At 48.2% G+C, this 15,575-nt stretch overlaps 1 protein-coding gene across 2 annotated transcripts in view; it reads right to left on the bottom strand.

The window, feature by feature from the left end:
- Positions 1 to 1,307: 1,307 nt before the first annotated feature.
- The window catches only part of LOC143808797 (fucolectin-like), a 69,452-nt gene continuing 55,184 nt past the window's right edge, over positions 1,308 to 15,575 (bottom strand). For both annotated transcript variants that reach the window (XM_077291840.1, XM_077291839.1), the window contains 2 exons: positions 2,539 to 2,839; positions 1,308 to 1,589 (listed from right to left, as the gene is read on the bottom strand). In XM_077291840.1, coding sequence (XP_077147955.1) covers positions 1,442 to 1,589; positions 2,539 to 2,839 — 449 coding nt within the window. In that variant the 3' untranslated portion in view covers positions 1,308 to 1,441. The remainder of the gene's footprint in view (positions 1,590 to 2,538; positions 2,840 to 15,575) is intronic.

Below are 15,575 nucleotides of genomic sequence, written 5' to 3'. Positions count from 1 at the left end.
ATTGATTCACAAAGCCACAAAATTTGTCGCGATCACCATTAAATCTGAATGGGGGCAACTTAGATGGGCCAGCTGGTGGCGGTTGCACAGAGGGAAAAGTCGCTTGTGCAGCTATTTGCTTATGTCCTGAAAAGCCCGTCCATGCTGGGACTCTATGCCAGCAAGTTTGTTTTCCTGGGCTGCCATGCGCGTGCTTAAGTCCTGCAAAGTCTGTCCAAACACTTGTTGATTGTGTTCAAAGCTTCCAAACTTCTTTTGCAGACCTTCCATATCTTTCCGCAGTGATCTAATTATGGAAAACACCTGCTCTAGTCTGCTTTCTGCAGTCATTGTTCCAGCAGTCTCCTTTTTTTTTTTTTTGGCTAGAGTATCCTGTAATAATTATAGGGGATAACTCAGGAGACTCTTTGCATGGAACAAGACAACTACAGGACACAGTTTTATAAGTGGTAAAGTCTATATTATCACATGGTGATTCAAACAGGTGCAGAGAGAAACTCAAGTCCACAACACTTGGAGTAAATATTAAATGCAGCTTAGCAGTCTATAGGAAACTTCAGAGGAAAATGCAATCACGCAGAAAGTCTATGAAGCACAATTATTCTTGAGGATACTTGACACGAATAAGTCCTTGCTTAGTCCAAAACACAGATAGATATGCTTATTAGGCAGTTCAAATAATATCTTAGCTCAACCAGGGAGGCCTGGGTAATAGTCTCAGGTTCTTGCAGAGCAGCAACAGCTTACATGTCCAGCAAATGCAGATGGAAGTAAACACGAGCAGCAGATGAAGGAGGATTACTGGAACTGGTGTATGCATCAGGAATTCAGAGCAGAGTAGCAGGATAACCCCACAGGTTCACAGGAGCAGGCATATAGCCAGTGAGACACCAGAGGTCAGGAGTTGGATGCAAGGCAGAATACTCTAGCACAGACCGAAGGCTGGGTGGAGTTTTATAGCAGGAAGACACAGTGCACATGAGACCAAAGACGCCATCTTGGAAAAGGGCAGTAATGCACAAAAGGTAATAAAAAATGTTCAGAGTCCTGACACATTGTCTGAGCCTCTGGCAGATACAGCAGAAAAGGCCCCTGTGCAAGAATAATATGTAGGCCCTTTGCAGCCCAAGAACTTCTAAAAATACGAAACTGCATCTACATTGGAGGTAGAAATGACTCCCTTACCTGTTGGGCCCCTGTGTGGCCACACAGGATGCACTAATAATATGTCCGCTCCTGGACTGAACTTTCCTTTATAACAAACCATCTTGGAAACTCATCCTATGAACTCCAGGAAGGAAAGAATTGGACATCATGAATTATAAATGTGAATGCCTTTTTATTTCATGATATTTTGAACTTGTATACATGTAAATGTATTGTAGATTATTACTATGATGTTATTAATATTTTACTTCCGATTATCGCCACAAGTTCTACTTCAATAATCTGTTCCAAAAACCTGAACTTCGCACAGGTGAAGATAGTCCATCCTTCCACGCAAAATGATGTTGACATATCTCCCGACCATATTGTTGCATAGGTAGGTTTGAGAACCTCCACGTGGAATTCCCGTCACCACTGCACACCTGTAATGGGAACCATGATGGGTTGGCGTTATTCCATCCAATGGTATATTCATATAGAAGAGGGCACTGGGCCTGACTGTTAAGGACATAGCTTGAATTCAAGCCCTTAAATTCCAAATAAGATAAACTGCCAGAACAGAGGAGTGAAGACAAGGGAGAAAACTGGAGAGAACAGAAGTGTCTGATTGTGAGAGAGGAGCATGGAGGAGACAAATGGGTGTGGGGGAACAGAGAAGATGAAAAAAAGACAGAAAGTTGTGGAGTGAACAGAGGGGTGTGGATGAAATAGAGGGCGTGGAGGAGGACAGAGGAGTCTGGAGAGAAGAATAGAGTCTGAGTGAGGACACAGAGGTGTGGAGGCAACCGAACCGTCTGGAGGACAGAAGGGTCTGGAGAGGACATAGGAGTTAAAAGAGAAAACGTCTATGTAGAGAACAGAGAAGTCTGGAGGACACTGTAGTCAGAAGGAGACAGTGATCTGCAGAGGACAGAGAAGTCTGGAGATGACAGAGATGTTTGGAGAGGGAAGAGGGTTCTGGAAGAGATAGAGAAGTCTGGAGCAGACATAGGCATCTGGAGAACACAGGGGTCTGGATAGGACAGAGGAGTCTGGAGAAGACAGAGGGTTGTAGAGTGTATAGAAGAGTCAACAGAGGAAAGTGGTGTATGGCGCTAACAGAGGAGGTAAGGGGGTGTCTGGAGGGCACTAAGGACTGAGTCTACAGTAGACAAAGTAGTCTAGAGATGACAGAGGAGTCTGGAGGAGCTATGGGTCTGGAGAGGACAGAGGAGTCTTGGCAACCTGCTGGTCGTATTTCTCTTGACTGCTATAGATAAAACAAATATATTCCTGGATTTTAACATGACGTGGTGAGCTCCGGATATTTATCACCTTGTGAGGTATAAAACACATATTGGTAAATGAGAATCTGTAGCTGCTCGTTCTCACCTTTTATTATTGTTCCCTTCGTTGGCCAACGAGTCTCCAACAAGGATTTCTGCCCCGTTCAGCCGTTCTTCACAACAGTCATTCCGGGTAGTGATGGTGATGTGGTTAATTATGTAAACCCTCAGCAAGTCCACCCTCCACCACGGAGACACATCATTGCTTGTGTGGGAACAGGATCCATGATAAAAATCTGTGTCCTGGTTTCCATCTATTGCGTTTATTGCCATAGACATGTAGCCATAGGTCGGATCCTTTGCAATCGAAGACTGAGTGGCTCGACCATGGAGTGCGAGGTTCCTATCTATCAAAAGAAGGTGAAACATGGAAGATTGAGCGGGTTATACCAGTAGCACACAAACAACAACGCAATGAACATCCAATTGCTTCTTAAAGGGATTTTTACGTTCTTCTTCCTGAGTCCTTAAAGAGATTGTCCACTAATTTTACATTCAAATTTGCTGTCGAAATTGCTGCAGCGCTGCAGAAAATAACAAAGACTGAGAGCAGCGGTGGAGACTCAGCACTGAACCAGGGGAGGGACTGTAAAGCTCAGGGTTTTTTTTCTTTTAAACAACTGCAGCCGGGGACAGGGGTTTTCCGAAACTGAAAAATCCCTTTACGCCATAGCTGCATTCTACATACGGTGTGTTTAGCTTCACCTGAGCAAAAATCTCTCAGCTTCCCACATCTCCTTTGTGTATGCAGAATTTCCCATGACCATGTGCATGTAGAGAGTGATTGGGTGGTTATGTGCCCCCTCTAACTATAGAACCTATAATAATTAGGGGTCAAAAAATAAAGACTAGCAATCCGAAGAGAGGAAATGGATCCTTTGTAATTATGTGGCTGAAAACAATAACAAAACTTTATTAAATAAAAATAAATTCTAATAAAATTGCAGCGCCCCAGAGTCTTGGTCATTGCAGTAATGTCGCTCTTCCACCAGGGGGAGTGATGTTATGTCTGATGGCACTAAAGGAGTTCACCTGACCAGGTATCACAGTCACACATTACACTTCACACTCCAACCACCTTGGGGAGCAAAAGGTTCTATGTATTAGACCACTCCTCACACTCAGGTAAAACTGGGGGTTGGATAGGAAGTCAGGCAGAAAGCTACTGGGTTTGACCCAGGGAAGACCTGTCAGGCAGACAGGGGGAGAAGGAGGAACATCCGAGCTGCAGACAGAGGTCCCTGTCAGGGGTGGGATCCTGACAGAGACATAGCAAGAGATAGAATGTTACGGCACTGCGCCTGCACTACATTGCGGCAGCATCCTAAGAAAGGACACGAAGCGAAGTATAATGTGGAGAGTGAGAAACGAGAGTGCAGCGCCCCAGAGCCCTGGTCGTTGCAGTACTGTGACCCCGCCACTATGGGGAGCCATGGTACGTCTGATGGCACTGAAGGAGTTCATCTGACCAGGTATCACAGACACCAATACATTTCACAGCCGGGCCACCAGGGGGAGCTAAGGGTGCTATTCACTAGGCCACTCCCCATCATTGTGGGTAAAACTGGGGGTCAGGCAGGAAGTTAGAGGAGAAAGCTGACTGGATTAGACCAGACAACACCTTGTGGCAGAGGGTGTTGTAGGGGAAGAGACAGTAGGGTCTCTGTCAGGGGTGGGATCCTGACAGAGGCTTGGCAAGTTGAGCGAATGTAACGGGACCGTGCCTGCTCAGAATAGCGGCGGTGCCCAAGGAAGGATCAGAAGCGAGATATATTGTGCTGAGTGAGAAACGAGATCGAAGCAATAGGAGAATACCAGTAGGAGTCGTGCTGTAAGACCGAGGCAACATCCTACTGAGGCGCACAACCGGTGGCCGGAACGCCGAGAGAGTATTAGACACTGAGCTTCAAGCAATACTCTAAACAGCGGCAGGACAGTCAGTCTAAGGCGGGCTGTCTCACTCAAATCACCTATGCAGTCTTGGGGGGCAACTTGTGGAGAGGGGCGACTCTAGGGTCCCGGAAGAGCTCCGAGCCTACCCGTCAAACGGGTGCCGTTCCAACCAGATCAACAGGGAAGAACGGAGGATTAGCAGAACATCATCTAATCGAGTTGTGAGGGAACTTAAGAAACAGACACAACAGTTGTGGGGTACTTTCCGTAAGCACAGCAGGGAAGGACTACAACACATAGCGCTAAGAAGGAAGGCACTGATTTCCACCTGCAAAGTGAACTCTGGAAGTGCCATTGGACCGGCCGGACTTGCGCAGCCTGGTGATCTGTATTCCGGACTGAGGACCCAGAGATCTTCAGTAAAGAGGTAAAGAGACTGCAACCTGGTGTCCTCGTTATTTACCGTGACCTGCACCCCACAACTACACCACTACTTCACCACCACTTATTGCACCGGACGTCCCCCACTGACAGACAGGGCCACGGACCGGGCCTAGCCACCGTGACAACCCCAGAGCAGAGACTCAGAGGCCCGGCTCCGGGTGCCCCTCTGCCCTGCGGCGGTGTGGGGGCGCTCCAACTTGGTGTCACGAACAGGATCTACTTAAGCCTGAAGAATCAGGTCATGTGTGCCTTGGAACTGTGACTTATTGTGCTTGGACTGTACTTTATTGAAAGGACTGTGCTGTGCTGTTAACCGCCAAAACCGCCGCCATTGCAGCGCTGAGGAGAGGCGCGGGAGAAGAAGAGGGGCGTGGAGTAGGCGTAGACAAGCTGAAGAGCGCGAAGGACAATGGCCGCCCAGTCTAAATATTTCTGTATCCTGAGGACGTGTCCGTCAACAGCCGAGGTCCGCCTCCTGATCCTGTTTGGAGGGTGGAGACCATGGAGACGGGGCTGCCCATGAAAGAGACCGCGGGAAGAGGACACCGAAGAAGGAGAAAAGATGGCGACACCGAGAACACCGCGTGGGACTGACCCGATCCAGCCTGAGGCTGCACCGCCCGACACAGCCCCAGATGCGCCAGCGTTGCGGGGACTGACCCTCACGGAGCTACCGATGGGCCGACCCCCCTTGCCACCGTCAGAGGAGTGTGTAGCTGCAGCCGAGGCCCGCCAGATAGCGCGCCGCGTGGAGGCCGAGGCCCGCGTGCTCGCTCGACTGGGCCAACCCACGGAGGTCCGATTGACTCCGGTGTCCCCTGCTCCTCCCGACCCGGCCGCGGCTGAAGGTGCGCTGCAGACACCAGGCCTGAAGATTGTGCCAGAGGCCGAGCACCTGCGGCGCTTGATGACTGCATGGCGAAACCGACCACAACCGGCAGCCCAGGTTGATTTGACCACCATCGCGGAGGTCCCATCGTCCCACTGGGGTGTAGTGGTCTCCTTCAACCCCCGATATGGAAGAGGGGTTATACAGGAGATCGGGGAGCCGCTACAAGTCCACGTGGACCGGAAGGAGGTCGAGCACTGCGGAGGAAGGTTTGCTCGCGACCTGGAGCCCGGTGAAGCCGTAACTTACACCAGGTGGAGGAGAGCAACAGGCGAAGCTGGCTGGATGGCGCGGGGCGTCCAGCGATGCGTTGCGCTCCAGGCCACCGCTGAAACAGCCAAAGATGAGCCTCCCGCCGAAAAGGCAAAAGAACCTGACCCGGCAGAACAACAGAGAACCCGGACCCACCACGTGCCTTGGGGGCATGCAGGATCCTCGGTGAGAAGAGCATCACGGCGAGAGATCCTGTCGTTGCTGGGACCAGAGCCACTTCCTGGATCGGCAGCGCGGCCCGTTGGCCTGGTGAGGCCCGGGAGGAAACCACCTGCCGCACCACAACAATAAGGAAGAATACTGCAAAAATGTAAATAGTTCTCTCTTTAACTGTTTGTTTACTGTTTGCTAAACCCGTTCAGGGTTAGTTTTTCATGGATCCCTTTGTTGACCCGGGATCCCTATTGTTTTGTTGATTTTTCTAAAGTTTTGCACAAAGTTTACAGAACTGCCGTAATCATGAACAGTGCATGATACAAACTTCTTGTATATAGTTTGCACCTTCTTAAAGGCGCTTCCTACTGGTTTTACTTAAAAAGAGACTCTTTGCGAAGATACCGTACCGGAGCCTTTGCTGAGTAAGGACTGGTAGCCTGAGAAGATATGCTACCTCATAAAAACTTGATCCCCTCTTAAAGGGGATGTTCATTTGTTGCACTCGAGAGGATCATATTGCTTTGAGACTGACAGAAAGCAATAATGTCATAAGAAAGTACTGATGATAATGGTGTTTACATGTAAAGTTATATGTATTTGACTAAGTTAATTGTAACAGAAATGCTGATAATGTCCCGTAGAAGAAAGTGTGAGAGCTAGAAGAAAGGTGCAGTAAGCCCGTAGGGGGTAGACATGGTGTCTCACATAGTTGCAAGCAAGAAAGTACAGATAGAAGTTCATGCCCCAAGAAAATGTTTGATAATGTTGATAGATAATGGGGATAGAAGGTAAACCCTGAGTCCTCCGCAGAAAGCTAGTTTATTGTAAAGGAAAGAGTTAATAATGTGTTGCAGAAGGACAGAAAGTGAACCCGTAGGGGTTAGTCAGTGAGTCCTCCTAGGAGCCATATGAAGATGGCTCAGTGTTCCTAAACTGAAAGTATGTTATGTTCTATACCGTGTATAGTAGTTGAAAAGACAGAAGGCTCGGGCTGAAAGGAGCGGTCCTGTAAGAAAGGAGAGGCAGTAGGTCTGGCGCCGTTAGGACAGGCGGTCCTGCAGATTAAAGAAGGAGAATGCAAAGTTAAAACTTGCCTTATAATGTGATTATAAGAGGGTCTTTAATGGATGTTGAGTGTTGTGAATTTGGATTCTGGGCTCCCCCGGTGGCTACTGGTGGAATTGAACTGGTGTCTTCATCTTCTCTGTTCACCTGTTCCCATCAAGATGTGGGAGTCGCTATATAACCTTGCTGCTCTGTTAGTTGCTTGCCGGTCAACAATGTTATCAGAAGCCTCTCTGTGCTTGTTCCTGCTCCTAGACAACTACTAGATAAGTTGGACTCTTGTCCATGTTTGTTTTTGCATTTTGGTTCCAGTTCACAGCTGTAGTTTCGTTACTGTGTCTGGAAAGCTCTTGTGAACAGGAATTGCCACTCTGGTGTTATGAGTTAATGCCAGAGTTTTAAAGTAATTTCTGGATGGTGTTTTTGATTAGGGTTTTCAGCTGACCATGAAAGTGTCCTTTCTGTCTTCTGCTATGTAGTAAGTGGACCTCAAATTTGCTAAACCTATTTTCATACTACGTTTGTTATTTCATCTTAATTCACCGCCAATACATGTGGGGGGCCTCTGTCTCCTTTTGGGGTATTTCTCTAGAGGTGAGCTAGGACTAGTGTTTTCCTCTGCTAGCATTATTTAGTCCTCCGGCTGGTGCTGGGCATCTAGAATCAACGTAGGCATGCTACCCGGCCACTGCTAGTTGTGTGTTAGGTTTAGTTCATGGTCAGCTCAGTTCCCATCTTCCAAGAGCTAGTTCCTATATATGCTTATGCTATGATCTCTTGCCATTGAGATCATGACAGTTTGACCGGCCCACTAAAGGGTTAAAATCCTTGGCTGAGAAAGGAGAGAAATAAGTAGTCTGCTGAAATTTTTTTTTTTTTTTTTTTTTTCTCTCCTTTGAATGGCTCTGTGTCCACCTGTTTGTAATGGATCTTCAGAGTGTAACTGCAGGTTTGAATAATCTCGCCACGAAGGTACAAAATTTGCAAGATTTTGTTTGTCATGCACCTGTATCTGAGCCGAGAATTCCTTTGCCGGAATTTTTCTCGGGGAATAGATCTGGGTTTCAGAATTTTCGAAATAATTGCAAATTATTTTTGTCCCTGAAATCTCGCTCTGCCGGAGACCCTGCACAGCAGGTCAGGATTGTGATTTCCTTGCTCCGGGGCGACCCTCAAGACTGGGCTTTTTCATTGACACCAGGGGATCCTGCGTTGCTCAATGTGGATGCGTTTTTTCTGGCCTTGGGGTTGCTTTATGACGAACCTCATTTGGAGCTTCAGGCAGAAAAAACTTTGATGTCCCTATCTCAGGGGCAAGATGAAGCGGAAATTTACTGCCAAAGATTCCGTAAATGGTCTGTGCTTACTCAGTGGAATGAGTGCGCCCTGGCGGCGACTTTCAGAGAGGGTCTCTCTGATGCCATTAAGGATGTTATGGTGGGGTTCCCTGTGCCTGCGGGTCTGAATGAGTCCATGACAATGGCTATTCAGATCGATAGGCGTTTGCGGGAGCGCAAACCAGTGCACCATCTGGCGGTGTCCACTGAGAAATCGCCAGAGAGTATGCAGTGTGATAGAATTCTGTCCCGAAGCGAGCGGCAGAATTTTAGACGGAAAAATGGGTTGTGTTTCTATTGTGGTGATTCTACTCATGTTATATCAGCATGCTCTAAGCGCACTAAAAAACTTGGTAAATCTGTTTCCATTTGCACCTTACCGTCTAAGTTTATTCTATCTGTGACCCTGATTTGCTCTTTGTCATCTATTACCACGGACGCCTATGTCGACTCTGGCGCCGCTTTGAGTCTTATGGATTGGTCCTTTGCCAAACGCTGTGGGTATGATTTAGAGCCTTTGGAGACTCCTATTCCTCTGAAGGGGATTGACTCCACCCCATTGGCTAATAATAAACCACAATACTGGACACAAGTAACTATGCGTATTAATCCGGGTCACCAGGAGATTATTCGCTTTCTGGTGCTGTATAATCTACATGATGATTTAGTGCTAGGATTGCCTTGGCTGCAATCTCACAACCCAGTCCTCGACTGGAGAGCTATGTCTGTGTTGAGCTGGGGATGTAAAGGGGCTCATGGGGATGTACCTGTGGTTTCCATTTCATCATCTATTCCCTCTGAAATTCCTGAGTTCCTGTCTGACTATCGTGACGTCTTTGAAGAATCCAAGCTTGGTTCGTTACCTCCGCACCGAGAGTGCGATTGTGCCATAGATTTAATCCCGGGTAGTAAATACCCAAAGGGTCGTTTATTTAATCTGTCTGTGCCTGAACATGCTGCTATGCGAGAATATATAAAGGAGTCCTTGGAAAAGGGACATATTCGTCCATCGTCATCTCCCTTAGGAGCCGGTTTTTTCTTTGTGTCAAAAAAAGACGGCTCTTTGAGACCATGTATTGATTATCGGCTTTTGAATAAAATCACTGTTAAATATCAATACCCATTGCCGTTGCTGACTGATTTGTTTGCTCGCATAAAGGGGGCCAAGTGGTTCTCTAAGATTGACCTTCGTGGGGCGTATAATTTGGTGCGAATCAGGCAGGGGGATGAGTGGAAAACCGCATTTAATACGCCCGAGGGCCACTTTGAGTATTTAGTGATGCCTTTTGGTCTTTCAAATGCCCCTTCAGTCTTCCAGTCCTTTATGCATGACATTTTCCGCGATTATTTGGATAAATTTATGATTGTGTATCTGGATGATATTCTGATTTTTTCGGATGACTGGGACTCTCATGTCCAGCAAGTCAGGAGGGTTTTTCAGGTTTTGCGGTCTAATTCTTTGTGTGTGAAGGGTTCTAAGTGTGTTTTTGGGGTACAGAGGATTTCCTTTTTGGGATATATTTTTTCCCCCTCTTCCATTGAAATGGATCCTGTCAAGGTTCAAGCTATTTGTGATTGGACGCAGCCCTCTTCTCTTAAGAGTCTTCAGAAATTTTTGGGCTTTGCTAACTTTTATCGTCGATTTATTGCTGGTTTTTCGGATATTGCTAAGCCATTGACCGATTTGACTAAGAAGGGTGCTGATGTTGCTGATTGGTCCCCTGATGCTGTGGAGGCCTTTCGGGAGCTTAAGCGCCGTTTTTCCTCTGCCCCTGTGTTGCGTCAGCCTGATGTTGCTCTACCTTTTCAGGTTGAGGTCGACGCTTCTGAGATCGGAGCTGGGGCAGTGTTGTCGCAGAAAAGTTCTGACTGCTCCGTTATGAGGCCTTGTGCCTTCTTTTCCCGTAAATTTTCGCCCGCTGAGCGGAATTATGATGTTGGGAATCGGGAGCTTTTGGCCATGAAGTGGGCTTTTGAGGAGTGGCGCCATTGGCTTGAGGGGGCCAGACATCAGGTGGTGGTATTGACTGACCACAAAAATTTGATTTATCTTGAGACCGCCAGGCGCCTGAATCCTAGACAGGCGCGCTGGTCATTATTTTTCTCTCGGTTTAATTTTGTGGTGTCATACCTACCGGGTTCTAAGAATGTTAAGGCGGATGCCCTTTCTAGGAGTTTTGAGCCTGACTCACCTGGTAACTCTGAGCCCACAGGTATCCTTAAGGATGGAGTGGTATTGTCAGCCGTTTCTCCAGACCTGCGGCGGGCCTTGCAGGAGTTTCAGGCGGATAGACCTGATCGTTGCCCACCTGATAAACTGTTTGTTCCTGATGATTGGACCAGTAGAGTCATCTCTGAGGTTCATTCTTCTGCGTTGGCAGGTCATCCTGGCATTTTTGGTACCAGGGATTTGGTGGCAAGGTCCTTCTGGTGGCCTTCCCTGTCACGAGATGTGCGAGGCTTTGTGCAGTCTTGTGACGTTTGTGCTCGGGCCAAGCCTTGTTGTTCTCGGGCTAGTGGATTGTTGTTGCCCTTGCCTATTCCTAAGAGGCCTTGGACGCACATCTCGATGGATTTTATTTCAGATCTGCCTGTTTCTCAGAAGATGTCTGTCATCTGGGTGGTGTGTGACCGTTTCTCTAAGATGGTCCATTTGGTTCCTCTGCCCAAGTTGCCTTCTTCTTCCGAGTTGGTTCCTCTGTTTTTTCAAAATGTTGTTCGTTTGCATGGTATTCCTGAGAATATCGTTTCTGACAGAGGGACCCAATTCGTGTCTAGATTTTGGCGGGCATTCTGTGCTAGGATGGGCATAGATTTATCTTTTTCGTCCGCTTTCCATCCTCAGACGAATGGCCAGACCGAGCGGATTAATCAGACCCTGGAGACATATCTGAGGTGTTTTGTGTCTGCTGACCAGGATGATTGGGTTGCTTTTTTGCCATTGGCGGAGTTCGCTCTCAATAATCGGGCCAGCTCTGCCACTTTGGTGTCCCCGTTTTTCTGTAATTCGGGGTTTCATCCTCGATTTTCCTCTGGTCAGGTGGAATCTTCGGATTGTCCTGGAGTGGATGCTGTGGTGGAGAGATTGCATCAGATCTGGGGGCAGGTGGTGGACAATTTGAGGTTGTCCCAGGAGAAGACTCAGCTTTTTGCCAACCGCCACCGTCGTGTTGGTCCTCGGCTTTGTGTTGGGGATTTGGTGTGGTTGTCTTCTCGTTTTGTCCCTATGAGGGTCTCTTCTCCTAAGTTTAAGCCTCGGTTCATTGGTCCGTATAAGATATTGGAGATTCTTAACCCTGTTTCCTTCCGTTTGGACCTCCCTGCATCCTTTTCTATTCATAACGTTTTTCATCGGTCATTATTGCGCAGGTATGAGGTACCGGTTGTGCCTTCCATTGAGCCTCCTGCTCCGGTGTTGGTTGAGGGTGAGTTGGAGTACGTTGTGGAGAAAATCTTAGACTCTCGTGTTTCCAGACGGAGACTCCAGTATCTGGTCAAGTGGAAGGGATACGGCCAGGAGGATAATTCTTGGGTGAATGCATCTGATGTTCATGCCTCTGATCTGGTTCGTGCCTTTCATAGGGCCCATCCTGATCGCCCTGGTGGTTCTGGTGAGGGTTCGGTGCCCCCTCCTTGAGGGGGGGGTACTGTTGTGAATTTGGATTCTGGGCTCCCCCGGTGGCTACTGGTGGAATTGAACTGGTGTCTTCATCTTCTCTGTTCACCTGTTCCCATCAAGATGTGGGAGTCGCTATATAACCTTGCTGCTCTGTTAGTTGCTTGCCGGTCAACAATGTTATCAGAAGCCTCTCTGTGCTTGTTCCTGCTCCTAGACAACTACTAGATAAGTTGGACTCTTGTCCATGTTTGTTTTTGCATTTTGGTTCCAGTTCACAGCTGTAGTTTCGTTACTGTGTCTGGAAAGCTCTTGTGAACAGGAATTGCCACTCTGGTGTTATGAGTTAATGCCAGAGTTTTAAAGTAATTTCTGGATGGTGTTTTTGATTAGGGTTTTCAGCTGACCATGAAAGTGTCCTTTCTGTCTTCTGCTATGTAGTAAGTGGACCTCAAATTTGCTAAACCTATTTTCATACTACGTTTGTTATTTCATCTTAATTCACCGCCAATACATGTGGGGGGCCTCTGTCTCCTTTTGGGGTATTTCTCTAGAGGTGAGCTAGGACTAGTGTTTTCCTCTGCTAGCATTATTTAGTCCTCCGGCTGGTGCTGGGCATCTAGAATCAACGTAGGCATGCTACCCGGCCACTGCTAGTTGTGTGTTAGGTTTAGTTCATGGTCAGCTCAGTTCCCATCTTCCAAGAGCTAGTTCCTATATATGCTTATGCTATGATCTCTTGCCATTGAGATCATGACAGTTGAGTGTACATCCTTAAGGGCAATGTTAAATTATTGTTCAAATAATTGCACTAAGTAGAATACCCGGTTGGGTACTAGAAGTTATTTATAGCCTGTTGCTGTAATATTTAACCATGTTTGCAACGTTCAAGTGTCCTCACCTCCCATAAAGGGAAGCCTGTTCAAGTATACTTATTGTTATTTGCACTCACAAAAATTGTATGTCTTTTTGCTAACTGTATTGTTGTTTTCTTCCCAGTCCCGGAGTACTGGATTTAACCGGGGGGGAGTGCAGCGCCCCAGAGCCCTGGTCGTTGCAGTACTGTGACCCCGCCACTATGGGGAGCCATGGTACGTCTGATGGCACTGAAGGAGTTCATCTGACCAGGTATCACAGACACCAATACATTTCACAGCCGGGCCACCAGGGGGAGCTAAGGGTGCTATTCACTAGGCCACTCCCCACCATTGTGGGTAAAACTGGGGGTCAGGCAGGAAGTTAGAGGAGAAAGCTGACTGGATTAGACCAGACAACACCTTGTGGCAGAGGGTGTTGTAGGGGAAGAGACAGTAGGGTCTCTGTCAGGGGTGGGATCCTGACAGAGGCTTGGCAAGTTGAGCGAATGTAACGGGACCGTGCCTGCTCAGAATAGCGGCGGTGCCCAAGGAAGGATCAGAAGCGAGATATATTGTGCTGAGTGAGAAACGAGATCGAAGCAATAGGAGAATACCAGTAGGAGTCGTGCTGTAAGACCGAGGCAACATCCTACTGAGGCGCACAACCGGTGGCCGGAACGCCGAGAGAGTATTAGACACTGAGCTTCAAGCAATACTCTAAACAGCGGCAGGACAGTCAGTCTAAGGCGGGCTGTCTCACTCAAATCACCTATGCAGTCTTGGGGGGCAACTTGTGGAGAGGGGCGACTCTAGGGTCCCGGAAGAGCTCCGAGCCTACCCGTCAAACGGGTGCCGTTCCAACCAGATCAACAGGGAAGAATGGAGGATTAGCAGAACATCATCTAATCGAGTTGTGAGGGAACTTAAGAAACAGACACAACAGTTGTGGGGTACTTTCCGTAAGCACAGCAGGGAAGGACTACAACACATAGCGCTAAGAAGGAAGGCACTGATTTCCACCTGCAAAGTGAACTCTGGAAGTGCCATTGGACCGGCCGGACTTGCGCAGCCTGGTGATCTGTATTCCGGACTGAGGACCCAGAGATCTTCAGTAAAGAGGTAAAGAGACTGCAACCTGGTGTCCTCGTTATTTACCACGACCTGCACCCCACAACTACACCACTACTTCACCACCACTTATTGCACCGGACGTCCCCCACTGACAGACAGGGCCACGGACCGGGCCTAGCCACCGTGACAACCCCAGAGCAGAGACTCAGAGGCCCGGCTCCGGGTGCCCCTCGGCCCTGCGGCGGTGTGGGGGCGCTCCAACATCACAGCACAAGGAGATAACACCGGGAGGAGGGTCTGCCCCGAGATCGGCGGCCTCCTTCTGAGGCACGTAGCCGGTGGCCGGAACACCGAGGGAGTAATTGGCTCTACGCATTACTTTCAACTACGGCAGTACAGTTAATTCCAAGTTGACTGCCCAACCTTAATACCTAATGAAGACAACGGAGGCAAATTGTGGGAGAGGGGCATCTCTAGGGTCCCTATAAAATACCTCCAGGCCTACCCCGTCATATGGGTCGTCCTATCCATACCATCTGGGGGACGGAGAGAGAATATCTGAAACATACACGACAGTTGTGAGGACTATCCCATGGTGCTCAGCAGGGAAGTACTACAACACACAGGCACTAGTAGGAAGGCTACTGATTTCCACCTGCAAAGGGAGCTCTGGATGTGCCTTCGGACCGGCCGGATTCAGCCAGCCCTGTTAGCAGTGCTCTGGATTGTGGACGCTGAAGTCTACAAGTAAAAGGTAAAGAGACTGCAACCTTGTGTCCTCGTTATTTACTGCGACTTACACCATCATCATCTACCTTACTGGGAAGCCCTGGGGACATACTTCACCTGTGGGAAGGTATAACATCTAGCTGCCATAACAACACCCCAGCGGACCCCTAAGCAGCGTCGGTCATCCTGACCGAATACCACAAGTGACGTTACGAACACTTGACAAACTACACCTTTAACTGGGCACCCCTTAGCAGGGCCATGGACCGGGTCGGGCCACCGTGACATCCCCAGAACCGAGACCGAGGGACCCGGTACCGAGTACCCCACTGCCATGCACCTGGGGTCGATCCAAAATTACATAAAAGCCTGGAGTTGTGCTGAAGCAGAGAACAAGAAGTATAAAGTGCAGATGTGCAAGACAGGTACATAGTACCAATAAAAAGGAAATCACACAAAAGTATAACCCTATGGGGCTAGACGCTCACCAACGATATGCAGCAGATGGCGCTATAAGGCCCATTTCAATAGTCCCAGCTGATAATCTCAAAAGGGACCAAATGAAAAACAAAGTCCCCCACCTCATCTGCTGGACACTGACTCTTCACTTCATGTTGCCATCATCTCCATTATCTCGTCTGAACACAAATTGGAGTGTTCATTGTACCATATGTTTTGCACATTAGGGTAGCCTATACCAGCTCTACCCGTCCCCAACATTTACCCGTAGACATATGATTTATGTTTTCCATC

Source organism: Ranitomeya variabilis, chromosome 2, assembly GCF_051348905.1.
Source record: "Ranitomeya variabilis isolate aRanVar5 chromosome 2, aRanVar5.hap1, whole genome shotgun sequence".
NCBI classification, from domain to species: domain Eukaryota; kingdom Metazoa; phylum Chordata; class Amphibia; order Anura; family Dendrobatidae; genus Ranitomeya; species Ranitomeya variabilis.
Note: the sequence above shows the minus strand (reverse complement) of the source record. Positions and strands in the feature narration are given on the sequence as shown.